General features: G+C 51.0%; 1 protein-coding gene across 2 annotated transcripts in view; it reads right to left on the bottom strand.

Annotated features, from left to right (window-relative positions):
• Positions 1-1,346: 1,346 nt before the first annotated feature.
• A2M (alpha-2-macroglobulin) overlaps positions 1,347-27,061 on the bottom strand; it is a 52,095-nt gene continuing 26,380 nt past the window's right edge. The window contains exons 17-36 of one of the 2 annotated variants that reach the window (XM_029580500.1): positions 25,295-25,427; positions 24,983-25,085; positions 23,557-23,785; positions 22,979-23,108; positions 20,352-20,473; positions 18,500-18,551; positions 18,313-18,396; positions 14,915-15,091; positions 13,895-13,982; positions 9,818-9,974; positions 8,881-8,955; positions 8,628-8,790; positions 7,327-7,550; positions 7,021-7,236; positions 5,049-5,173; positions 4,545-4,635; positions 3,921-3,989; positions 3,410-3,512; positions 3,187-3,228; positions 1,347-1,544 (exon numbers count right to left, since the gene is read on the bottom strand). In XM_029580500.1, the coding sequence (XP_029436360.1) occupies positions 1,519-1,544; positions 3,187-3,228; positions 3,410-3,512; positions 3,921-3,989; positions 4,545-4,635; positions 5,049-5,173; positions 7,021-7,236; positions 7,327-7,550; positions 8,628-8,790; positions 8,881-8,955; positions 9,818-9,974; positions 13,895-13,982; positions 14,915-15,091; positions 18,313-18,396; positions 18,500-18,551; positions 20,352-20,473; positions 22,979-23,108; positions 23,557-23,785; positions 24,983-25,085; positions 25,295-25,427 (2,409 nt within the window). In that variant the 3' untranslated portion in view covers positions 1,347-1,518. The remainder of the gene's footprint in view (positions 1,545-3,186; positions 3,229-3,409; positions 3,513-3,920; positions 3,990-4,544; positions 4,636-5,048; positions 5,174-7,020; positions 7,237-7,326; positions 7,551-8,627; positions 8,791-8,880; positions 8,956-9,817; positions 9,975-13,894; positions 13,983-14,914; positions 15,092-18,312; positions 18,397-18,499; positions 18,552-20,351; positions 20,474-22,978; positions 23,109-23,556; positions 23,786-24,982; positions 25,086-25,294; positions 25,428-27,061) is intronic. The other variant, XM_029580501.1, reaches the window with a different exon arrangement.

Raw genomic sequence — 27,061 nt, 5'->3', positions numbered from 1 at the left:
GGGCCGCTCCAATATCGTGAGTCCGCCACTGAATGCAACAATGGAAAAACAGAAACATCACCACACCTCATTAAACATAAACATGAAACAATAAAATCATTGGGTGGGAAGCACGAGGAAGCTGGATGTAGCTTGAATTTGTTTATCAAGAGTGCTGGACTGGTTGAAAGTAAACAAACTGCTTCTGAATTTGGGCAAAATCAGACTGGGGAAGGCGCAAAGTTGAAGGATATGGGGATTGCTGGGAGTTATTTATGGAAAAACAGGTAGCTCAGGGAACATGAAACACTTATGTAAAATTAAAAATGGTGCATCAACTGCAGCCGTATTTGGAGCCTGAAGCTTTGAGAAGAGAGGTTTATTCCCTGGTCCTATCTCAGATTATTGTAATTCCCTGTATGCAGGGCTCAGGAAAATTACTGCAAGTGTTAGAAAAAGCAGCAGCGCGGGCTATGACGTGCAGTTCTGGGAGGAGCCAGCTGACCCCTTACGTTTAGCACTACTCTGGCTTCCAGTGTAGATTTTATAATGGAGGTGGAGATTCCCCTGAAACGGCACTTGTCGGGTAACCCATCCTCCCTGGAAAAGGCAGACCCTCTGACTCCCAGATACATCCAACGCCTGTGCTCCTGGCAGCTTCCTGCTTCCACCTCACACAATATCCTTTTCTGCCCTAGAGTTTCCTTTACATCTAAAAGTGTCTGTACTTGCTCCCTCTTTGCCCCTCTTGTGGGGCAAAGAGGGAGCCCTTTCAGATCTCGCAGGTCACGTCAGCCTTGGCTCTAATGGAACCGGGGCCTCCCAGGGAACTCCACTGTGATGAGAAGTGACCCATAAGTACTAGAGCCTGGCTGCAGCCGGCTCAGCCTGCCCTCGGTGCCTAATGCTACGGCCTCGCTATTTTTCTCCCTTGTGCAGAGGTGGAACATTACATTTGTCTTTCTGGTGATGAGCCCTATGTACCAGTGATCCCTTAAGGTTGATGGCTGTGGGTATCCCTGTTCCACATCCCATTTTCACTTAAGATACTTCACAATGAAAATGCTTGACAAAGCTTGGGATGTCTTCCTTCCAGTGTTCACTTTATCTGGTGGGAGACAGCAGCAGTCCAACCCTCTCCCTCCATCTCTCTGAATGTGTGTTTGAGTTAGAGTTAAAGGAAACCTGCCTTCTGTTCTCACTGTGTAAAGGAGACCTGCCTTTTTCACTCCCGCTGAGAGAGCAGGTTTACCCTACCATTGTCTAATATTATCTGGCTTACAATGGGGCAGCTGATGAAGATTGTGCAGGAGGCATCTCGTCACAGGCTGTGCATCTGCAGTAATAAGAGCCGGTGGAAAGATTGCTGCTTTTCATTCATTTATTGCTGGGCTTTGTGTACAGGGAGCAGGCAGGAGCGACAGGACATGGTCGCAGGAGGGAAGCCATGAAGGGAGGGGGGAGAAAGTGGAGTGGTGACAGATGCATGGCGAAGCGTCGTCCCCGAGGTCTCCTGAGGATGTCCACAGGCTCCTGGTGTCAGCGTGAGATTCCCTTTGGAGATTCTGAAGAGAAAAGAAACCTCAGAAGTGTCTGAAGGAGCAGCCGTCTCTCGCACTTGCTCTGTCTTTCTTTGAGTGTCTCTCTGCCTGTATCTTTTCTCTGTTGCTTTCGCTCTCATGCACATATCTACAGGTGTGGGTCTATGGAGATATATGCACCTGCATACAGCCCAGCCTAACCCCATCCCCAGGCTGCATGCAGGAGGTCCACGTGCAGGTACGAGGTATCCATGGGACAGGAAATAACAGGCCCACTCCCCGGCGATGCCTCCTGGAAGAGTGCACATCATGGAGCACTGTGTGTGCCTTTGGTGCGCACGCGTGGTTTCCCGTAGAAATGGCACGGAGGGAATGCCCTCCATGTTCAGGAGGGTGGGACTCCAGCTTCTGTGAAATGCATCCCACGGGACTGTATTAATGTTGTTTCGAGGGGACTGCTCCTATGCTTCATGCTTAGGACTGGGACGCTGGGGCAGGGCAGAGGAAAAGCTGCAGTGGAAGTGGAGTTTTCTTTTAAATACTGATATGTAAAAGCAATAACCATACACTGTGCTGCTGTGAAGAAAGGACTTTCTCAATAAATGGATTTAAAATATAAAAAGCTCACAAAAAAAAGCGAGCATCTCTCTACAATGTATATTTATTGCAGTGTGTGTGACTGTCTCTGTGTGAATATGTGTTTCCATGTGCAGGGTGTGTGCCTATGTCTGGGTGTACAGTGTATGACTGTGTATGGGCAGTGTGTGTGACTGTCTCTGTGTGTGTATATGTGTTTCCATGTGCAGGGTGTGTGCCTGTGTCTGGGTGTACAGTGTATGACTGTGTATGGGCAGTGTGTGTGACTGTCTCTGTGTGTATATATGTGTTTCCATGTGCAGGGTGTGTGCCTGTGTCTGGGTATACAGTGTATGACTGTGTGTGGGCAGTGTGTGTGACTGTCTCTGTGTGTATATATGTGTTTCCATGTGCAGGGTGTGCGCCTATGTCTGGGTGTATATATGTGTTTCCATGTGCAGGGTGTATGCCTGTGTCTGGGTGTATATATGTGTTTCCATGTGCAGGGTGTACGGTGTATGACTGTCTCTGTGTGTACATATGTGTTTCCTTGTGCAGGGTGTGTGCCTGTGTCTGGGTGTACGGTGTATGACTGTCTGTGTGTATATATGTGTTTCCATGTGCAGGGTGTGTGCCTATGTCTGGGTGTACAGTGTATGACTGTATATGGGCAGAGTGTGTGACTGTCTCTGTGTGTATATGTGTTCCATGTGCAGGGTGTGTGCCTATGTCTGGGTGTACAGTGTATGACTGTATATGGGCAGAGTGTGTGACTGTCTCTGTGTGTATATGTGTTCCATGTGCAGGGTGTGTGCCTGTGTCTGGGTGTACGGTGTATGACTGTATATGGGCAGAGTGTGTGACTGTCTCTGTGTGTGTATATGTGTTTCCATGTGCAGGGTGCGTGCCTGTGTCTGGGTGTACAGTGTATGACTGTGTGTAGCTGTATATCCATGGGGGCGAGGGATGCATACAGCGTGTGACTGCTTGTATGGATTGGTTTCTGTGTGTGCGTGTGACGGTGTACATGCGTGCATTTTCATGGAGGGTGGGGAGGAGGCGAGGTACTGTGTGTGTCTTGATTACTTACCTGTGCTGCAGGGGGCGCTGTACTCTGCCAGTGCAAATTCATCTGAAACCGAAAAGATACGAGAAAGAAGTGATGAGGAATGAGGCTCCTGAATGAGGGAGAGAAGGAGAAGACTCCCTGCTGGTTAATAGGAGAACGATCTGCAGCAACAATTCTTGCAAGAAAGGATGCGGCTGCCCTCACTGCAGGGAGAGACCCGGGGCAGGGCCTGCTGCTCACTCACCGATCTCGTAGTAATCGTAGACCTTCACCACGGCCGGCTTCAGGTTGCTCACCACCATGTCCCGCTCGGCTGAGAACTGGAAACTCAGGGTCCGGTTCGTGAGCTGGGGAAGAGAAGAGGCAAGGAAAGCCCCTGAAAGCCTTGCAGGATTGTCTCTCCCTGACTGATGAAGCTAAAGGGGGAGCCTCAGTTCCTTTTACCCTGACACCTGCACCTCCTTTGTGCACTAAAACGTGCGCTCTGTCTTCTCCCCCGACCTGACCCCATCCCAGGGACGCCTGCACTGTACTGCGGGCAAAACGACCCGGGCAGGGTGGGGGACAGTTCAGAAACCGCTCTGAGGCTTCCCCATTTCATGGACTGCGAAGGTGGCATCATTGCCCCCCAGCCAGCTCCTACAGATCAAGCTTTTCATAGCCCTGTGCGCGTTCCTAATCTCCCGAGATCCTCAGCCACATTTCCTGCCTACGCACGTTACGTCGCCCGTTCCCAAGTCAGGCCGCACTCTCACCTGATCCAGGTAGATGTTCACATGGTTGGGTTTTGACTCTGCCCGCTTGATCCAAGGTAGGTGCAGCAGCTGAGGGGAGAGGAGATAATTCAGTGCAATAGGATCCAGGGTGCACCTAAATGATTTCTGGAAGTGGTAGATCCTGAAGGCTGGAGCCCCAGAAATCAGTGAGGGACAGCTGAGCTGCAGACAGCGACTTCTCTTACTATGGGCCCAGACTAAAAATGTATTCATTCACGCTTGAAAAAAGAAAAAAAAAAAAAAGGTTAACTCCCCGTGCAGTTAGCTAATCGTATGGAAATGCATGGGGCCTTAACGCATGGACACCTGAAAACGTGGCGAGTATAAATCATGCACACTGCATGCAAAGCCTTCCTTTAGGTTAACGTCTTCCATTGCTTGAGGTCTTACAATAAAAGCCGTTTTGTTTAATCTACGATGGAGGAGACGGGATCTGGCAGGTGGAAGCACAGGTTCAGGGGAATCAGCTCCTTACGGCCGCCACGACCCCTCCCCCTCCCCACCGTTACCTGTGTCGATCCTGCACAGCAGCAGGGCCCCTCAGCCCCTCCCCCATACCTCGGCAGCTCCCGTAAGACAGAACCTGGAAGCAGTGTCACGCACCCTTTTGACAGAGGCTTTGTCGGGAAAGAATCCGGAGGGCAGCTTGACCTCCACAATGGCCATGTTAGAGGAGAGGCGAGGCCCCACGTAGCTGGAGGAGAGAGGGAACACAGCAATAAGAACATAAGAAAATGCCATACTGGGTCAGACCAAGGGTCCATCAAGCCCAGCATCCTGTTTCCAACAGAGGCCAATCCAGGCCATAAGAACCTGGCAAGTACCCAAAAACTAAGTCTATTCCATGTAACCATTGCTAATGGCAGTGGCTATTCCCTAAGTGAACTTAATAGCAGGTAATGGACTTCTCCTCCAAGAACTTATCCAATCCTTTTTTAAACACAGCTACACTAACTGCACTAACCACATCCTCTGGCAACAAATTCCAGAGTTTAATTGTGCGTTGAGTGAAAAAGAACTTTCTCCGATTAGTTTTAAATGTGCCCCATGCTAACTTCATGGAGAACCCCCTAGTCTTTCTACTATCCGAAAGAGGGACACTCTTACCTTGTATTGACAAACACCAGGAAGCGTTGCTGAGAGTCTGCCGTGCAGGTACTGGGGATGGTGGTGACGTGTAGGGTAAAGGGGGCATCTCCCTTCGGAGGGAGCTGGTTGTACTTCACTGTCATCTGCAAGAGATCAGCAGAGAGGTCAGGGGGACTTCCTGAGCAACAGAGGCAGAATTGCAGGTCTGTTCCCAACTCACTGCAACACCAGAACCCTCCCCGTCCATTCAGCACAAAGCCATTCAAAATGAAAATGAATGTGATTCTTACCTGCTGATTTTCTTTCCTTGAGTCCTCCCAGACCAGTCCAGATGCATTGGTTTTGCACTGGAGACAGAGAATAACTGTTTTGCTGACGACACCCTGCATAAGGTACTTTGCCTCCTGCAACTTTTCAGTCTTTCGGTATCAAAGCAAACTTTGACAGATTAAACTTTCTCCCTCCCAAATGTTGAATATTTTCAATAGGACCCAAACTGTGCCCACTCCCCTCAATATCAGAAGGACCCAACAGAGAACAAGTCAGACACTCACATATCTCGATTCACAGTTCAGCAGGCGTGGATTCCTGGATTGCTCTGGTAGGACACAAGAAAAGTCTTCACCACTTTTCCGGCAGTTATCAGTTTGGTCCCACCAGACCAGTCCAGTCCAGTCCAGTCCAGTCCAAGCCACCACTCTGCGTGGTTCAGCCATCCTCCAATATGCTGAATCTAACTGGAAACCTCTGTGTGATGCCCTTGGAGCAGTCTATGGCTGGGGTAGGCCACAGAACAGACCAGGCTGGAGAATGGTCTGTTTTTCATCAGTTTATTTTCAGAATCACATAATAGAAGAGAAGCAAATGGCTGCTTACCTCAGCAGACTGACATGCAAAGAAAATGTCCAGATCAAGCAGGGCATTGATTGCAGCTTCCTCCTTCTTCCTGGGGCCTCTCTAACTCTCTCAGGGCCTCACCTTTGCATCCCTTACCTCAGGGAAATGCCCCCACCCGAGGATCCCTTTCCTGTCTGTCTTAAGGTGGACCGGGCCAGATAGCTGGAGCCGGTCCGTTAAGGCAGTCTGAGGCTCCCTGTCATATACACTATCACACTATGAAATCTCCAACACTACCTGTGCCTTCATCCCTAGCACCTTTCTTACCTCTCTGAGAAGGACCCTCTTCTTGTCTTTCAACACTCGACCCTATTAGGACCCCTTGCACGGTCTCTCAAGGCTTATCCTCCAGCAGCCATTGGCACTTGCTCTCACCCACGTCCTTTACCAGCTTCTCCAAGGCCATGCAATGGAAATTCACTCACCTGTGCCTTAGAAGGAGAAACCGCTACCGCTGCTGCGTCTGGTTTCCAGCCTCAGTCTTAGGTTTGCTGGCTCTGCCCCCACACGCCGGCTCATTTAGCCGAGGAATGCCGCCGCTCCAAACAGCCAGGGAGACGACACCGATGGGCTACGTGGCAGGTCGCCGCCAACGCGACTCCTTGCGGCCAGACGCCTCCACTCAACTTCCCTCCAGCACGCCGGATTCAGCCCTTCTTATAGGGCCCATGGCAGGAAACGTCCACCGGCGCCTGTCGATGATGTCAGGCCCTTTGGCCTATAAAGGGCCTCCCCCAGCTTTGCCTCAGCAATGGGTCGACCACCATTCCCGTAGTGCGAGTTGCCGCTTCGGTGTCTTGCCTTATCGTCGTCAGCCTTGACCAGCCTTGCCCTGCCTTCCTCATCTCTAGCCTTGCCATTGCTCTTTGGACTGGGCATAGCCCGTGACCTGGCCAGCCATGCCTGCCGCCTGCCTCGACCACAGCCTAGGGAATCTCTCTTAGCCTTCACCACATGAAGCTACGCGCCCCAGCGCATATAAACTAATGCATACGTTCACATCTAAACCCACTCACACACACGGTCACTCCTCTTGTGCAGGCAGTGCGTCCCTTTGCAGCAGGGCACTCACTCCATGCCCTGCGCTTCTCACCTGCAGGAATACGCAGCCATCTCCTTTCACCTCCACGCTGTAGTCCCCCGGGACATCAGGTAGGCGCTCCTGCTGCAAGAGCAGTCGGTTTGCATCGTCCACGTGGTACTGGGTCTGGAAGTCACTCTCTGAGCGGAGGGTGACAGTGCTGGCACTGTTCTTTCTGTAGGTGTGGGTACCAAACAGTGACAGGGCTTGGAGGGCCACAACCGTGTCCTGCGAAAAGGGAGGGAAGCGTAAGAGGGGGTGGAGGAGGAGAATGAAAGGCTTTCTCAGAAACGTCTTCCTCTGCCACCGGCCTCTCACCTGGGTGGAGGAAAACCCGCCAGAGGGGCCCTGCTGATGTACGATCCATTTCACAATCTTGGAGCATAGCACAAGCTGCTCCTCAGACACATGTGGACCAGACAGAAGGGACAACAGCACGTAGGATGCCATCTCAACCTCCGCGGAGGGGGCGCGCTGGGGGAGGAACGGCTCCGTCTCCTCCTTCTCAGGCTTCCCGGGGCGACGCCAGTGCACAGAGTCTTCTGTAAAAGACAGCAAACGCCTGTACACAGTGCAATTCCAGGGCGAGCTTCTCACACACACCACACACTCAGGCTGCAGTGTGCTATTTAATTGAGTATCATGTTCGGGCTCTGGTGGTGTGGGGAAACAGTGTATCTGCTGTCCACGCCAGATCCTGGGACGTAGCCTTAAACCTTTCTCAGTGGTGCACAGCTGACTTTAGTTGGTGCTTGACTAAGGGACACCAAGGTGTAGAGAGCACCGGTTCCCAAGCCTGTCCTGGGGGACCCCCATCCAGTCAGGATTTCAGGATGTCCATAATGTTACGGTGGCAGGGCATGCAAATTTCTCTCAAGCACATTCTTATGGATATCCTGAAAATCAAACAGGCTGGGGGTCCTCCAGGACAGGTTTGGGAAGCACTGGTGTAGAAGAATCGCAGCCCCAGGAGAGAGGCTCATCCCAGCACATTCTTTCCTCACTCTCTATCACTGCCTCTCATCCCAACACAGTCTTTCCTCACTCTCTATCACTGCCTCTCATCCCAACACATTCTTTCCTCACTCTCTATCACTGGCTCTCATCCCAACACATTCTTTCCTCACTCTCTATCACTGCCTCTCAACCCAACACAGTCTTTCCTCACTCTCTATCACTGCTTCTCATCCCAACACATTCTTTCTTCACTCTCTATCACTGCCTCTCAACCCTACACAATCTTTCCTCACTCTCTATCACTGCTTCTCATCCCAACACATTCTTTCCTCACTCTCTATCACTGCCTCTCAACCCAACACAGTCTTTCCTCACTCTCTATCACTGCTTCTCATCCCAACACATTCTTTCTTCACTCTCTATCACTACCTCTCAACCCTACACAATCTTTCCTCACTCTCTATCACTGCTTCTCATCCCAACACATTCTTTCCTCACTCTCTATCACTGCCTCTCAACCCAACACAGTCTTTCCTCACTCTCTATCACTGCTCCTCATCCCAACACATTCTTTCTTCACTCTCTATCACTGCTTCTCATCCCAACACATTCTTTCCTCACTCTCTATCACTGCCTCTCATCCCAACACATTCTTTCCTCACTCTCTATCACTGCCTCTGCCATGAGTGACTCCAGCAACTCCTGTCTTTCCTCCTCGCTGCCTGCCAGTGTGAAGGCGTAGGACATCAGAGCCTTGGAATAAATGCTCTTTACGGTCTTCAAAGCACTTTTCAGGCAGAAGAGAGCATTTCGGACCAACGGGTGCTGTGGAGAAAAGACGGTAGTGAGGAGGGTGAAGCAAAGGCAGAGAGAGCAGAAGTGTTCACGTACCCTGTACAGGAGATGTCCACGTACCGTGATAGGGAGTGGGTACTCCAGCATTGTGATGGTGACGTATGCGGAAAGGCTCAGCTTGTCATCCACTCCCCCCTGGGAACGGAAGAGGAAGCAGAGGTGAGAGGCACAGATGCACCTGTACCAGCACTCAAGGCTTGCTCTGATGAGGTCACTTGACCTTGGGGATTTTCGAGATTACACCTGCCACACTCTTGGTCATATTATGATTAGGATCCAGTCCTGGGTTTTTAGCTCCCAGTCCTGCAAATATGCTTTGTAGGGCAGAGAAGAAGAGGCAGAAACTCAGGAATGAATCAGCTTCTGCCGGTGACACGGAGTCTAGTCTGGCTGTCAGCACTGTCAGGGGAATCTCTTCCCACTAGCAGCTCCAGATATCAAACAGGACAGCACTGGGCCCTCAGGAGGCAGAAGCCTGAGCACCAGAGCAGCGCTAGAGCCGTGAGAAGATGGGAGGAGGAACACCCTCAGGCGGTGGGGGAATGGGTGCCAGAGCAGCGCTGGAGCCGTGAGAAGATGGGTGGAGGAACACCCTCAGGCGGTGGGGGAATGGGTGCCAGAGCAGCGCTGGAGCCATGAGAAGATGGGAGGAGGAACACCCTCAGGCGGTGGGGGAATGGGTGCCAGAGCAGCGCTGGAGCCGTGAGAAGATGGGCGGAAGAACACCTTCAGGCGGTGGGGGAATGGGTGCCAGAGCAGCGCTGGAGCCATGAGAAGATGGGAGGATGAACACCCTCAGGCGGTGGGGGAATGGGTGCCAGAGCAGCGCTGGAGCCATGAGAAGATGGGAGGATGAACACCCTCAGGCGGTGGGGGAATGGGTGCCAGAGCAGCGCTGGAGCCATGAGAAGATGGGAGGATGAACACCCTCAGGCGGTGGGGGAATGGGTGCCAGAGCAGCGCTGGAGCCACCGAGAGGCATTGAGCTCTCCCTCACCTTCATGGCATTGTTGAAGAGTTGCCCCACACTGAGGAAGCAGCCGTCATTCTGCTGCCGGTGCGAGAGCCAGAGCAGGGCCTCCGACAGATGCCTCTCTGAAATGTACACGTGGGGCTGAGCCCGAGCAAAGGACTTCAGGACGAAGGTGGTGAGCCTGCAACAAGAGATAGAGGGGAAGCTACAGGAGCACTACTGCACCCTGGGGTATATCAGAGAGCGAGGGAAGCGAGGGAAGCTAGGGAGAGAGAGAGGACAGGAAGATTTCTATAAATGTAGCTGAAAAGAGAAGTAAAAGAAAGGCTAGCCTTCATGAACCAGGTGAGAGGAGACAGCGGCAAGAGGAGCTGGGAAAGTAGTCAGGAGAGTGCAGACGCAACTGAAAGAAATAACAGCAAATGCGGGAAGGATGTTTATACAGAGGCAGTGCATGGAAGATTTGGCAGTGCGAGAGGTGAAGGGGAGGCTGATGAATAAAAAGGAAAAATGGGTTTCCTGCCTCCTTGAGTTCTCCCCTAGCATCAGATGCGCAAAGCCTCACTGTAACTGTGCCACCTGCAGCCTCTGACTATTTCTCTCTCAATCAAGACTCCCCTACGAGAAGCCATCAACAAACTCCCAGCTGAGCCCTACAGTCCTGGAGACCGCACCTCCAAAAGGACAGAAAGAGGATGGAGTGGGGCCAGAGGGAGGCTGCTAACACGGCCAGAGGTCTTCACCCTCAAGCACATGGGAATGGACTTAAAGGCCTAAACGTGTGCACCCTGGAGGAAATGCAGGACAGGGGAGGTAGGATAGAGACATTGCATCTGGACCCAAGGAAAGGAAATGATATGCAGCACAGGGGAGGTAGGATAGAGACATTGCATCTGGACCCAAGGAAAGGAAATGATATGCAGCACAGGGGAGGTAGGATAGAGACATTGCATCTGGACTCAAGGAAAGGAAATGATATGCAGCACAGGGGAGGTAGGATAGAGACATTGCATCCGGACCCAAGGAAAGGAAATGATATGCAGCACAGGGGAGGTAGGATAGAGACATTGCATTCTGGACCCAAGGAAAGGAAATGATATGCAGCACAGGGGAGGTAGGATAGAGACATAGCATCTGGACCCAAGGAAAGGAAATGATATGCAGCACAGGGGAGGTAGGATAGAGACATAGCATCTGGACCCAAGGAAAGGAAATGATATGCAGCACAGGGGAGGTAGGATAGAGACATAGCATCTGGACCCAAGGAAAGGAAATGATATGCAGCACAGGGGAGGTAGGATAGAGACATAGCATCTGGACCCAAGGAAAGGAAATGATATGCAGCACAGGGGAGGTAGGATAGAGACATTGCATCTGGACCCAAGGAAAGGAAATGATATGCAGCACAGGGGAGGTAGGATAGAGACATAGCATCTGGACCCAAGGAAAGGAAATGATATGCAGCACAGGGGAGGTAGGATAGAGACATAGCATCTGGACCCAAGGAAAGGAAATGATATGCACCACAGGGGAGGTAGGATAGAGACATACATCTGGACCCAAGGAAAGGAAATGATATGCAGCACAGGGGAGGTAGGATAGAGACATTGCATCTGTACCCAAGGAAAGGAAATGATATGCAGCACAGGGGAGGTAGGATAGAGACATAGCATCTGGACCCAAGGAAAGGAAATGATATGCACCACAGGGGAGGTAGGATAGAGACATAGCATCTGGACCCAAGGAAAGGAAATGATATGCAGCACAGGGGAGGTAGGATAGAGACATTGCATCTGGACCCAAGGAAAGGAAATGATATGCAGCACAGGGGAGGTAGGATAGAGACATTGCATCTGGACCCAAGGAAAGGAAATGATATGCAGCACAGGGGAGGTAGGATAGAGACATTGCATCTGGACCCAAGGAAAGGAAATGATATGCAGCACAGGGGAGGTAGGATAGAGACATAGCATCTGGACCCAAGGAAAGGAAATGATATGCACCACAGGGGAGGTAGGATAGAGACATACATCTGGACCCAAGGAAAGGAAATGATATGCAGCACAGGGGAGGTAGGATAGAGACATTGCATCTGTACCCAAGGAAAGGAAATGATATGCAGCACAGGGGAGGTAGGATAGAGACATAGCATCTGGACCCAAGGAAAGGAAATGATATGCACCACAGGGGAGGTAGGATAGAGACATAGCATCTGGACCCAAGGAAAGGAAATGATATGCAGCACAGGGGAGGTAGGATAGAGACATTGCATCTGGACCCAAGGAAAGGAAATGATATGCAGCACAGGGGAGGTAGGATAGAGACATTGCATCTGGACCCAAGGAAAGGAAATGATATGCAGCACAGGGGAGGTAGGATAGAGACATAGCATCTGGACCCAAGGAAAGGAAATGATATGCAGCACAGGGGAGGTAGGATAGAGACATAGCATCTGGACTCAAGGAAAGGAAATGATATGCAGCACAGGGGAGGTAGGATAGAGACATTGCATCTGGACCCAAGGAAAGGAAATGATATGCAGCACAGGGGAGGTAGGATAGAGACATAGCATCTGGACCCAAGGAAAGGAAATGATATGCAGCACAGGGGAGGTAGGATAGAGACATTGCATCTGGACCCAAGGAAAGGAAATGATATGCAGCACAGGGGAGGTAGGATAGAGACATAGCATCTGGACCCAAGGAAAGGAAATGATATGCAGCACAGGGGAGGTAGGATAGAGACATAGCATCTGGACCCAAGGAAAGGAAATGATATGCAGCACAGGGGAGGTAGGATAGAGACATTGCATCTGTACCCAAGGAAAGGAAATGATATGCAGCACAGGGGAGGTAGGATAGAGACATAGCATCTGGACTCAAGGAAAGGAAATGATATGCAGCACAGGGGAGGTAGGATAGAGACATTGCATCTGGACCCAAGGAAAGGAAATGATATGCAGCACAGGGGAGGTAGGATAGAGACATAGCATCTGGACCCAAGGAAAGGAAATGATATGCAGCACAGGGGAGGTAGGATAGAGACATTGCATCTGGACCCAAGGAAAGGAAATGATATGCAGCACAGGGGAGGTAGGATAGAGACATTGCATCTGGACCCAAGGAAAGGAAATGATATGCAGCACAGGGGAGGTAGGATAGAGACATAGCATCTGGACCCAAGGAAAGGAAATGATATGCAGCACAGGGGAGGTAGGATAGAGACATTGCATCTGGACCCAAGGAAAGGAAATGATATGCAGCACAGGGGAGGTAGGATAGAGACATTGCATCTGGACCCAAGGAAAGGAAATGATCAAATGAGAACCCATTTCTCCTGAGTGCACCCTCTTCCCATCACCCCTTCTTCCAGAGTCTCCTTTCTGTTGCAATTGGCCCACGTCCTGGGCTTGGAAACCTTGCACATGTCTAGTTCTTTATTTTATTTGCAAGACTTTTAGCTCGCAAGCTCCAGCGTTCGCAGTGGGTTACATCGCGTACACTTTCCTCTTGGAGCTGAGCTGTACCAGGAAGAAAGTGGGATTTCCACATATTCGGACGCCTTCCATGGATTTTTTTACTGCACAGAGCTGCAAGTCAGATCTTAAATGATTTTGCATAAAGGGAAGATGGATATAAGCTGTACTTGTAATTGTCTGAGTTTAGCTCGACGTTCTACGTGGTGCTGGTTGCACAGTGACGGGCTGCGTGTTATAAAGAGACTTCTCTGAGTCCAGCCAGACCCGTACAGACGCAAACCAGCATCATTCATCCTAGAGTCCCACGCTGCACTCAGCCCGCCCGACGCCAGCATCTCCTGCTGTGACCGAGTCCTAGATTTCAGGCCAGGTGAAGAAAGAGCTGGGGATTGGGTCCCTCCTCGGGGCTGCCTCCCTCCATTAACCTCCTCCTGGGGTGACGGTCTTTCAAGCAGGGGAGGCAGAAGGAGGAGGGGAGGCTGGGGATAGGGCAGGACAGAGGCAGCAGGACGAGGGAGCCTAGGAGGGAGAGAAGACTGAGGATGGGAAGGAGGCAACAGACAGGGGCAGGAAGTGGAGAGGAAGCAGGGAACATGGGAAATGAGAGCTGAAGGTAAACTCACCAGGTATTGCCCTGCCCTGTGCCCCACCTGGGACCAAAGGCACTGTAAGAGCCATCCATGTGCTTGTATAGGAGCTGCTGCTGGTATCCTGGGGGGGCAATAAGAAACAGGTCTGAGTGACGGAAAACACTTCCTGTACTCACTCGTGACTTAGCACTCTCTCTCTCTCCACACTGTCCCTAAGCACAGGGTGCTGAGCCCCCGACTCATCCAATCTCCACCCATTCCCAAAATCCAAATCCACATATTCTCCCTGTCTGATGTAATCCCTACCTCTGAGGATCCTCTGTGCCCGTCCCAGACTTTACCCCTCACTCCCCCACCTCTGAGGATCCTCTGTGCTTATCCCAGGCTTTACCCCTCACTCCCTCACAGCTAAGGATCCTCTGTGCTTATCCCAGGCTTTACCCCTCACTCCCCCACCTCTGAGGATCCTCTGTGCCCATCCCAGGCTTTACCCCTCACTCCCCCACCTCTGAGGATCCTCTGTGCTTATCCCAGGCTTTACCTCTCACTCCCCCACCTCTGAGGATCCTCTGTGCTTATCCCAGGCTTTACCCCTCACTCCCCCACCTCTGAGGATCCTCTGTGCCCGTCCCAGACTTTACCCCTCACTCCCCCACCTGTGAGGATCCTCTGTGCCCATCCCAGGCTTTACCCCTCACTCCCCCACCTCTGAGGATCCTCTGTGCCCATCCCAGGCTTTACCCCTCACTCCCCCACCTCTGAGGATCCTCTGTGCTTATCCCAGGCTTTATCCCTCACTCCCCCACCTCTGAGGATCCTCTGTGCTTATCCCAGACTTTACCCCTCACTCCCCCACCTCTGAGGATCCTCTGTGCTTATCCCAGGCTTTACCCCTCACTCCCCCACCTCTGAGGATCCTCTGTGCTTATCCCAGGCTTTACCCCTCACTCCCCCACCTCTGAGGATCCTCTGTGCCCATCCCTGTCTGCCCTATTTTGATGGGGTCTGAACAAAGCAGCACAGGTTGTGTTCCTGCATCAGTTCTTATCTCACCACTGGCCAGGTAGCCGAGAGCTTTGGAGTGAATCGCCTCTGTCAGCTGCCCCGTGTTATTCAGGTACTCCATCAGAAAGATGTTGGGTGTGAAAAGGACCATGTTCTGCTCCCCACAGCCAACAGGCAGCTTTAGGAGTTTGTGCAAGTTACGTAGCGCAGATCCCAGGAGGTCACCTGATGCAGAGAAAGGTCAGTCAGATGGAGAGGGAGGAGGGAGGCAGGGTGTCAGAAGAGAAGAGAAGATGAGAGAGGTATAGACAGAAGAGAACAGGGAATATCAGTGCGATCTGAATGAATGGACAAAGTGGGATTTAGACAGAAGCACAGACATCTACTTATTGGGCGACTACAGACCCAATAATCCAAGCCCCTATCTGGAGATGCTGAGCTCAACACTGCGATTCTACCCCTCCAGGAGGTAAGAGGCCCGTCCCCGGATCCCACCGCAGCTGCAGAGAGGGAGGGCAGGGCACGAGAGGCTTGGCCACTTCTCAGCTCTTTCGGTCACGGCTGCAAGCCTGATGATGACCTGATGTTTGCTCTTATGATTATTGCGTTCTTGTATGATATTTATTGACTGTTTAATGTTTGTTTAGAAATACTGTGTATGGTTTTCTTTTTTTCTTGTAATCTGCCTTGGGCCTGTCAGAAGAGTGCAGACAATAAATTTTAAGAAATAGAAATGACATGACAACCTGCAAATCCTGTGGTAACACGTGGAATGTCCATATGGAAATCAGGGACAGAATATTGAAAAGGTAAGTGCCAGGAGTCTTCAGCAGTGCCTACAGACTCCTAGAGGTGCTGAAAAACTGACTCTAGAGCAAGGCTTGCATGGCACAAACGGGAACGACAACGCTGCAAAGAAACGTTCGGTGCTTAGGAAGAATATTCACCATCAGCACCATAAATCATCACACGGTGCTGAGATATCAGCAGCAAAGAAATGGCGCAGGAATCATATGATGCTGGAAGCAAACAAAGCCACTACAGTGTAGTATTCACCTCCACGCAGTGCCGAGTCTCCTCACACTGATCAATCCACTAGAAACGTGAAAGAAAAACCAAAGCATATTGCACAAATAACAAGACCGAAATGACAATGAGGATAGAGGGAGCACAAAAAAGAAACGTATTCAGAGCCGGTCAATCAGTCCACACAAAGGACAATGATAGCAGGTGAATCTCCTCCAGCTCTGGAATGAGAAGGTAGCACATCAGAATAGGACTTGGAATTTTCTCACCCAATCACAAAATCACAACATGCTCATTAGGGATATGCGTTCGTTGGTCCATTCGTTTCATTCGTTTTGGCGGTTTGCATATTGCTCATGCATTTATAGATATGAACAACATTCATCAAAAGTTATATGAAGATAGACCAAAGGAGGAAAATAATTCATCAATAATCACAATTTCCTCAGATGAGTGGATGCATCAGTGGATTCAATAGAATATGACTCAAGGCATGGATCTCTGGAAATGTTATCGTATCCTTCACCAGATCCTCCATGAACTTTAGCACCTCCAGAGGTTACCACATATATCAATTATCTAAATAAAGTTGCAAAGTCAAATTCATTCGATATTGAAGAAAAGGAAGAAACACAATCTGATATACAAGGAATACTTGCATTCGTACGACCTACAAAAACATACAAATCAGTCCCTATGCAAGTCTGAGGTGAATGATAGGCAAACCACTGTTGTGTCCGTGGCTGTCCGACGTCTCTGCTCCACCCACCTTACCTCGTTGGCGACTCCCTCTGGGGTTGATGGAAGGCTGGCTGCTGCGGCGTCTCCAGGCCGTCCTCCTCCAGCGTTCCCGGACCGGCTTGACGCTGCAAGCCGCCATGTTGACCAGATGCCTAAGGGCACATGGGGCCCGACTGATGTACCAGCGTTGGCGCGAACCTCAGGGGCGTTCCCCTGAGATGATGTCACCAGCTCCAGATATTTAAGGTCTCAGTTTTTGCTAACAAGACGAGTTAGCAAGGGATTGGTTACCTAGCATCCTCCTGGTCGCTGCGGATGGGATTCGCTCTCTGCAAACCCAGCTACTCTGCATCCTCGGATTTCACTAGAGGTACCCGCTCCTCAGGGGCCTCGCTCTCTCTTTTTCTTTGCAGGTCGCAGTCTGGAACTGGTACTCGCTCCTCGAGGGCCCACGTCCCGGACTCGCTCCTGAATACCACTTCTGCTAAGAAGTCATCGCTGCTTACAACATTGTGAGTTTCCATCTATCTCTCAGAGCTTTCCCTGAGACCAGGTACTTGCTCCTCGAGGGCCTAATCCATTCCAGCTCCTGGGCTGCCTTTAAGAGAGTATGGTGTGAGTGTTACCATCAAGGACTTGTTCCTGAACGCCGAATGCTTTGCCTATTCACTTTCTCAGTTTCTCTACAGCTCAGCCACCTTGAGATCGCTGTTTGAATACCTGAGGGACTACAGCCCTGCCGGGCTCTTCCAGCTCACTACTGCCACCTCTGGTGGTTCAGTATACTGTCTAATAAAAGAACTAGTGTGTGTCTGTCTCCTACACTAAGCCTGACCAGTGGTCCCTCTCGGGATTTCCCCCGAGGGCATGGTCACCTGCCACTGGCCCAAGGATCCACCCACAACTATTCTAAATAACTACAGATTGCTAACTCCCAGCTTTCACTAGAGAACTTTGTTAACAGGTTGACAACAACCACAAGCCACCATTCCAAATCCAAAGAACGTGGACACCAAATATCGCATCAAAAAGTACAAGGGACATAGAAAAGATTTCTATTATCACATGAGCCTTTGATTGTCCAATCAGCCAGGAAAAGAGCTAAAAAAATATTGAAAACATATTCCAGCTTACCAGCAAGAAAGGATGCGAAAACGCTGGACTCAACCGGCAAGAAAGCATTTCCAGCTGTGACACTACAAGTACGCATCGAAGCTCAGCAGGTTTCAACTGCTCAAATACTGAAGGAATACGCAAGCTTTAATCCCGAAGGTCATGAGAGAAAGTGAGGATTGTGCAAAGCACTTAACCCCAGCTGTTCTGGATGCATTTGACAGAGCTTTGTGCACATCTGCAATTGCAGTCGCTGCCAGACACCAGGAAGATGTGCGGGACAAACTGACGGATGTTTCCCGCCTGGGCAAAAGCCGAGCTGGAGATAAAGTGGAAGCAGGACACTGCCTCACATGCACTTTTCACTTCTGCACGCTCACGCTGTTACCCCCTACTGAATAAGGGGGCAAAGCTAGCGCGTCCAGTCGCGGGTTAAGAGTGCGCGCCTGCACCGAGGAGAACCTTAAGATTACAGGGCACGGGAGGGGTGTCTGTGCGGGGGAGCGCAGGGCAGACAGAAAGCTGGACGTGTGGCTGTATGGAGAGATGTCTGGCTTCTTACCCACCTAGGATGGAGACGTAAGCCCAGGCCGAGCCCTCCACGATATTCTCCGGCACACGCAGGGAAACCTTCTCAGAAATGGAGTCACCTGTGAAGAGAAAACCACAACAGCAATCCATGCACAGGCTTCGGAGATGTCCATGGAGAGCAGGTGAGATGCGAAAAGCTCTGCTACGGACCGAACAGCTTACCTGTCACGCACAGCAGCGAAGTGTGGGTAGCGTCTTTCTCAACACCTTCCGGCTAGGAAACAAGCAGAATGAATGGGAATGGCGTGTGAGTGAGAGAGAAGCTCCCTGCCTCTGAGGTGTGCACATACACTGCCCCGGGCTCTGACACTGGGAATGGTGTGTGAGGGAGAGAGAAGCTCCCTGCCTCTGAGGTGTGCACATACACTGCCCCGGGCTCTGACACTGGGAATGGCGTGTGAGGGAGAGAGAAGCTCCCTGCCTCTGAGGTGTGCACATACACTGCCCCGGGCTCTGACACTGGGAATGGTGTGTGAGGGAGAGAGAAGCTCCCTGCCTCTGAGGTGTGCACATACACTGCCCCGGGCTCTGACACTGGGAATGGTGTGTGAGGGAGAGAGAAGCTCCCTGCCTCTGAGGTGTGCACATACACTGCCCCGGGCTCTGACACTGGGAATGGTGTGTGAGTGAGAGAGAAGCTCCCTGCCTCTGAGGTGTGCACATACACTGCCCCGGGCTCTGACACTGGGAATGGTGTGTGAGTGAGGGAGAAGCTCCCTGCCTCTGAGGTGTGCACATACACTGCCCCGGACTCTGACACTGGGAATGGTGTGTGAGTGAGAGAGAAGCTCCCTGCCTCTGAGGTGTGCACATACACTGCCCCGGGCTCTGACACTGGGAATGGTGTGTGAGGGAGAGAGAAGCTCCCTGCCTCTGAGGTGTGCACATACACTGCCCCGGGCTCTGACACTGGGAATGGTGTGTGAGGGAGAGAGAAGCTCCCTGCCTCTGAGGTGTGCACATACACTGCCCCGGGCTCTGACACTGGGAATGGTGTGTGAGTGAGAGAGAAGCTCCCTGCCTCTGAGGTGTGCACATACACTGCCCCGGGCTCTGACACTGGGAATGGTGTGTGAGGGAGAGAGAAGCTCCCTGCCTCTGAGGTGTGCACATACACTGCCCCGGGCTCTGACACTGGGAATGGTGTGTGAGTGAGAGAGAAGCTCCCTGCCTCTGAGGTGTGCACATACACTGCCCCGGGCTCTGACACTGGGAATGGTGTGTGAGGGAGAGAGAAGCTCCCTGCCTCTGAGGTGTGCACATACACTGCCCCGGGCTCTGACACTGGGAATGGTGTGTGAGGGAGAGAGAAGCTCCCTGCCTCTGAGGTGTGCACATACACTGCCCCGGGCTCTGACACTGGGAATGGTGTGTGAGGGAGAGAGAAGCTCCCTGCCTCTGAGGTGTGCACATACACTGCCCCGGGCTCTGACACTGGGAATGGTGTGTGAGGGAGAGAGAAGCTCCCTGCCTCTGAGGTGTGCACATACACTGCCCCGGGCTCTGACACTGGGAATGGTGTGTGAGGGAGAGAGAAGCTCCCTGCCTCTGAGGTGTGCACATACACTGCCCCGGGCTCTGACACTGGGAATGGTGTGTGAGTGAGAGAGAAGCTCCCTGCCTCTGAGGTGTGCACATACACTGCCCCGGGCTCTGACACTGGGAATGGTGTGTGAGGGAGAGAGAAGCTCCCTGCCTCTGAGGTGTGCACATACACTGCCCCGGGCTCTGACACTGGGAATGGTGTGTGAGGGAGAGAGAAGCTCCCTGCCTCTGAGGTGTGCAAACGCTATGTATCAGATTCCAATGTCATGGCTGAGTTTAAGATGCAAATTGCCAAACTCAAAAAAATCTGGACAAATAAGCCAACGTTTTTTGAGTTTGGCTTTTTGAGTTTGTCCTCATTGTTCTTGTTTTTTTTCTCATTACTTGTGGGCTGTGTTTTGTCTTTTATTGAGTTTAAAGTGCATCCTTCTCAGAGCCCAGTTCTCAGCTTTGCTCCCTCCATTCCTACCTCCACCAGCAGAGTTTTGATGACTGTGTCTCTGCGTCCCTGCTCTGGGACAGTCACCACCTCATTCCCGCACAGCCCCTCTCCCTGCACCGTCTCTGCACTGAGCTCAAACGTGGACTCCCCTGCAACAGAGACAAAGAACACCTGAGTTAGCAAAGATGAATGCACGGACGGGTTACGGACTCCAGCAAAATGCACGAGACGAAGCCTGAGACCTGTGAATGAGACAGACGGACACAGTGCAGCACAGCTGGGTGCCGGCGCCGCTCCATCTGTCCCAGCACTCCTGGGCTAAAATAGCAGATGCCCTGTGCCCAATCCAGAAAAAAATGTTCCAAAATGAAGGCAGCACAGGCAAGGACAAGAAACCTTGGAATAGCAAAGAGGTAAGACCCACCCATCAGACCCTGAGAAAATCCGAAAAGCAATGGTGGAAACGCCAATCTACGGAATTCCTAGGACCATACAAATCCCTAACAACAAAATCCCGTGAAGCAATCAATAACGCCAAAAAAAAACCTGTTACGTTAAACAGATTAATGGAGTAATATTAAACCCCAAACTACTATTCAAAATAGTCAGAAACCTAATCAAGGACCCATCCACATCCATCTCAAATATCTTCGACTTTACAAAAAACTCATGCAGTGAATATGCTAATTCATTGTTAAACAAAGTATGAATCACAATCCTCCCCCTGCCTACCAACAAAAGATCCTGAAGAAAAACTTGCTCATGTGAAATGGAAATCATTCCACCCAGTATCTAAACTCGAAGTTAACCAAATCATCACTAAAATGAAGTCCTCCACCCACCCATTAGACCCTGTCCCTGCAAGTGCACTGGAACCTGTAAACAGTGTAATAACCCCGATATTCACAGCCTTAATAAACCGCTGGCTAGCAGGATTGATCCCCGATAGAGCAAAGCGAGCTGTGATTAAACCCATCCTAAACAATAAAACCAGAAAACTTGATGATTGGGTGAAATCCCCAACCTGCCTTTCATCGCTAAAGTCCTAGAAAAAGCAATTTTATCACAATTAGAAAGCCATCTAGAAGAGAATAATATTCTATACCCAAACCAATTTGGATTCAGAAAAAACTGCACAACAGAACCCCTTCTCATTTCCTCAGCCCACCCTGCATGACAAGGCTCTAACAACAAAGAATCGTGCATCCTGGTCCTAAGTGATTTCAGAGCGGCGTTTGACCCCGCTGACCTTACACTGCGATGCTACCAGCTAAGAGAAACTGGAAGAGATGGAAATGGTTCTCCTGCTTCCTAAAAGAGAGGACATTCCAAGTCTCAGCCGGGAATCAAATTTCTGACACCTTCCCAATCAATACAGGCGTCTCCCAAACTTCAGCACTCCCGGCCACGCTATTTATACGCACATTACCAGCAAAGCTAGGAATCAGCTTCTTCCTGCATGCAGGCGTCATACAAGTCTATATCCCATTTCACAAAGCCATACGACAAAAACCTTCTCAACTGAAACTTAACTCCAAAGCCCCCAAAAACTGAAATTGTGCGGTTAAGGAAAGACCACACGATAATCAAACCTAGGAATCACTAATATTACTTCTTCAGATCAAGTACGAGAGCTTGGAATTCGGAAAGACGAGAACTTCACTATGAAAAAGCACAAAAGCAAACCAATCAAAACAGGGTTCTCCAAGCTGAGAACATTACATGGACTGAAACCCTTCTGCCCTGTCCTACAATCACTTATATTCTCAAACTTAGACCACTGCACCTCCCTTTCACTAGGCCTTCCATCGAGGCTGCTAAAATCAAAATGCCTCTGCAAGACGCTTGCTAGGGACAAGGAGATTCGAACACATCACCCCCTCGCTGATTGCCCTGCACTGGCTTCCTGTACAATCATTAGACAGCTCTGTCTCTGATATTCAGTATCATCAACGATATTAATCCATGTTTATTAGGAGTGACACTTCAACACAGAGAGACCTACGATCACAAACCAAAAGGCTGCCAATGGTGCCTTCCACTCGGAGCCAATAAGAGAGCAAGTGTTCTCCATAGCAGAGTCACTGCCTCAGATAACGGAAAACATGGCTCTTTAAAAATGCGTACGACCTAATGTAAAATACCAATATGTGGATAACTGCTACATCAGTACCACACCTAACGCAAATAAGAGAGCGAGTGTTCTCCATAGCAGAGTCACTGCCTCAGATAACGGAAAACATGGCTCTTTAGAAATGCGTACGACTTAATGTAAAATACCAGTATGTGGATAACTGCTACATCAGTACCAGAGATAATGTTAGTGGAGGAGCAATACGTAATCATGGATGTAAAGAGCATTGTTAGTACAGCTGGAACGTGTATTTACTGAAAATGAATGAATATGAACGAGATTATACAGTAGCCAGTGTGAAATCCTACAATATATATGATTATGTTTACACTATGGTGGTGAATGTTGACACGCAGTATGTGATCAGTGACCATGAATATAAATGCGGGTATTGTAAACCATTCTCATCTTATATAAAACACTAAATAAACACATAAATGCCTGCTCTGGCAGGATCTTTGGTGCAACCTAAGAAGTTCCAGTCTCCTTGCATTTTGCCCCTGACTCTGTCATCCCTCACCAAGGGTCTTCATGGTCACAGTCCAGGACCAGGACCTCCTGCCATCTGCTGGCACGCAGTAAGCGTCCTCCTCCTCTTCCTCCATCAGCTCTGCCTGGAAGTTGTCCGATTTCTTCAGGGCTACACCCACCTAGAGCAAAGGAAAAGGGCCTTCTCAACAAATGGGAAGAAAGGAGGAGTTAGTGTGAAGCGGTGGTGCGGGAAGGAACTCACTCCTGCCTCCCAACATCTACAGCAGGACATCTACGGCCAAGCCTGTAGGACACACCCATCCAGATCCAGCTGCCCTCACAATTCTTCTCATTCTAAAGAGAACAAGGCTGCCCTCTCGCCGGAGCCTGTTTCAGGATCCCACCGCTCACACCACCGCAGGATGACCCACGTTCCCTGGAGCCACGCAACCGGAGCTAAAACCTCACACCCTGTCAAGCAAAACTCATGGGCAGGGCAGCTCTGCACAATACAGCCACTTAATCTCATTCTCTTCCCCCTGCACTGCCCTGACAGGGGAAGCCAAGGCTAAACATCCAGACTGGGAAGGAATGATCTGATCCGAGCTCCCCGTACACAGGACTTACCCGGAGTCCGTGATGCAAGTAGTTAAAGACCGTGCCCGTTAACACGAAGTCCTCTCCGCGGATGCAGGAGTACGGCAGGGTCAGCTCCAGGAAGAAAGGCTGGAAGGCTGTCAAGGAGATGGTGGGAGAGAGGCCGAAGCCAGTGCTGGCTGCAGTGCAGAAGGTGCCAGCTTTCCACTCTGTGATGGCATCAGGAATTGTGACTGTGGCTTCGGCATTCCCAGAAGTACTAAGGGTAAGACAATGAGAAAAACACCAACACTACATCTCTGGAGACCAAATTATAAACTTGTGTGTTAAGTACACATGTAGGTCAGTGCTGTGCTGTGCTGTGAGATCCTGCAGGGACTGCCAGAAACCTGCATTAGATACAGGGGAGGGCAGTGTCTCCTGTGCTGTGAGATCCTGCAGGGACCCCCAGAAACCTGCATTAGATACAGGGGAGGGCAGTGCCTCCTGTGCTGTGAGATCCTGCAGGGACTCCCAGAAACCTGCATTAGATACAGGGGAGGGCAGTGTCTCCTGTGCTGTGAGATCCTGCAGGGACTCCCAGAAACCTGCATTAGATACAGGGGAGGGCAGTGCCTCCTGTGCTGTGAGATCCTGCAGGGACTGCCAGAAACCTGCATTAGATACAGGGGAGGGCAGTGTCTCCTGTGCTGTGAGATCCTGCAGGGACCCCCAGAAACCTGCATTAGATACAGGGGAGGGCAGTGTCTCCTGTGCTGTGAGATCCTGCAGGGACTCCCAGAAACCTGCATTAGATACAAGGGAGGGCAGTGTCTTCTGTGCTGTGAGATCCTGCAGGGACCCCCAGAAACCTGCATTAGATACAGGGGAGGGCAGTGTCTCCTGTGCTGTGAGATCCTGCAGGGACCCCCAGAAACCTGCATTAGATACAGGGGAGGTTCTGAGTGACTCCAGCCTGAATTTCATACAGTAAGAGTTGGTGCTAGTGGTGGAATTGGGAGCAGATCTGCCAGTGTCACTGCAAAAGACTCCAGTCTGCAGGTCACACACTGAGATTTTGTGGAAGAGGTGGGATTGGGAGCTGGGTCTGCAGGTGTCTCAGCTCTGAGTGACTCCAGGCTGAAGGTCACAGAGTGAGAGTTGGTGGTAGCAGTGGGATTGAGAGCTGGGTCTGCAGGTGTTTCAGCTATGAGTGACTCCAGGCTGAAGGTCACACAGTGAGAGTTGGTGGTAGCGGTGGGATTGGGAGCTGGGTCTGAAGGTGTCTCAGCTATGAGTGACTCCAGGCTGTAGGTCACAGAGTGAGAGTTGGTGGTAGCTGTGGGATTGGGAGCTGAGTCTGCAGGTGTCAGGGCTCTGAGTGACCCCAGGCTGAAGGTCACACAGCGATAGATTGATGGAAACTAGTTCTGCAGGTTTCAGCGTTGAGAGAAAATAATATATCACAAATACATACCCCACTGGGACTAACCACCACAGCCAGGTCTCAGGGAAATACTTCCGCACAGTCTCCTGCATTCCCCTCGTCTGGGTCGGAGCGTCAATCATTAGGGCAGCTGCTGAGGGAGGAAAGATCCCATGAGACAAAGGGTTCAGCTTTCATCTGCTAATGCCTTTTCCCTACAAGTTGCTTGTTATTAAAGCAAAAGTGTAGTCATCACTCACTACTGACAGGGAGAAAGTAATACAGAAAGCTTAACATTTTCCGAGTGGAAGACACACTTATGGGGAGATGTGTGAAGATGCCATGTGATTGGTTGGCACATACCTGCGGGTGCGGCATGCATTCGCCTCTCTGAAACGGCGTCAAATGATACCATTTCATTGTAGTACTCAACTCTCCTAGCACACAGCCTGGGCTTCTTAATGCGAGAGTTTGTGAAGAACTTCAGCCCCAAATCCTGAGAAAACAGACGCTGATGTGAGAGACATCCCACAGCTGCAGAGAAAGCTGTACGGCGACAGTTACGTCCCACAGTTGCAGAGAAAGCTGTACGGCGAGAGTTACGTTGTATGGCGAGAGTTACATTGTACGGCGAGAGTTACGTCCCACAGGCACAGAGAAAGCTGTACGGTGAGAGTTACGTCCCACAGATGCAGGGAAAGCTGTATGGCGAGAGTTACGTCCAACAGGCGCAGAGAAAGCTGTACGGCGAGAGTTACATCCCACAGGCGCAGAGAAAGCTGTACGGCGAGGGTTACGTCCCACAGGCGCAGAGAAAGCTGTACGGCGAGAGTTACGTTGTACGGCGAGAGTTACGTCCCACAGGCGCAGAGAAAGCTGTACGGCGAGAGTTACGTCCCACAGTTGCAGGGAAAGCTGTACGGCGACAGTTATGTCCCACAGGCACAGAGAAAGCTGTACGGCGAGAGTTACGTTGTACGGCGAGAGTTACATCCCACAGGCGCAGAGAAAGCTGTACGGCGAGAGTTACGTCCCACAGTTGCAGGGAAAGCTGTACGGCGACAGTTATGTCCCGCAGGCACAGAGAAAGCTGTACGGCGAGAGTTACGTTGTACGGCGAGAGTTACATCCCACAGGCACAGAGAAAGCTGTACGGCGAGAGTTATGTCCCACAGCTGAAGAGAACGCTGTACGGCGACAGTTATGTCCCACAGGCACAGAGAAAGCTGTATGGCGAGAGTTACGTCCCACAGCTGCAGAGAACGCTGTACGGCGAGACTTACGTCCCACAGGAGCAGAGAAAGCTGTACGGCGAGAGTTACGTCCCACAGGCGCAGAGAAAGCTGTATGGCGAGAGTTACATCCCACAGCTGCAGGGAAAGCTGTACGGCGAGAGTTACATCCCACAGGTGCAGAGAAAGCTGTATGGTGAGAGTTACATCCCACAGGTGCAGAGAAAGCTGTATGGCGAGAGTTAAATCCCACAGCTGCAGGGAAAGCTGTACGGCGAGAGTTACGTTGTATGGCGAGAGTTACATTGTACGGCGAGAGTTACGTCCCACAGGCACAGAGAAAGCTGTACGGTGAGAGTTACGTCCCACAGATGCAGGGAAAGCTGTACGGCGAGAGTTACGTCCAACAGGCGCAGAGAAAGCTGTACGGCGAGAGTTACATCCCACAGGCGCAGAGAAAGCTGTATGGCGAGAGATACGTCCCACAGGCGCAGAGAAAGCTGTACGGCGAGGGTTACGTCCCACAGGCGCAGAGAAAGCTGTACGGCGAGAGTTACGTTGTACGGCGAGAGTTACGTCCCACAGGCGCAGAGAAAGCTGTACGGCGAGAGTTACGTCCCACAGTTGCAGGGAAAGCTGTACGGCGACAGTTATGTCCCACAGGCACAGAGAAAGCTGTACGGCGAGAGTTACGTTGTACGGCGAGAGTTACATCCCACAGGCGCAGAGAAAGCTGTACGGCGAGAGTTACGTCCCACAGTTGCAGGGAAAGCTGTACGGTGACAGTTATGTCCCGCAGGCACAGAGAAAGCTGTACGGCGAGAGTTACGTTGTACGGCGAGAGTTACATCCCACAGGCACAGAGAAAGCTGTATGGCGAGAGTTATGTCCCACAGCT

The sequence above is a fragment of the Rhinatrema bivittatum genome, chromosome 16, assembly GCF_901001135.1.
Source record: "Rhinatrema bivittatum chromosome 16, aRhiBiv1.1, whole genome shotgun sequence".
Taxonomy (NCBI): domain Eukaryota; kingdom Metazoa; phylum Chordata; class Amphibia; order Gymnophiona; family Rhinatrematidae; genus Rhinatrema; species Rhinatrema bivittatum.
This window is presented reverse-complemented; position numbering and strand designations above follow the sequence as displayed.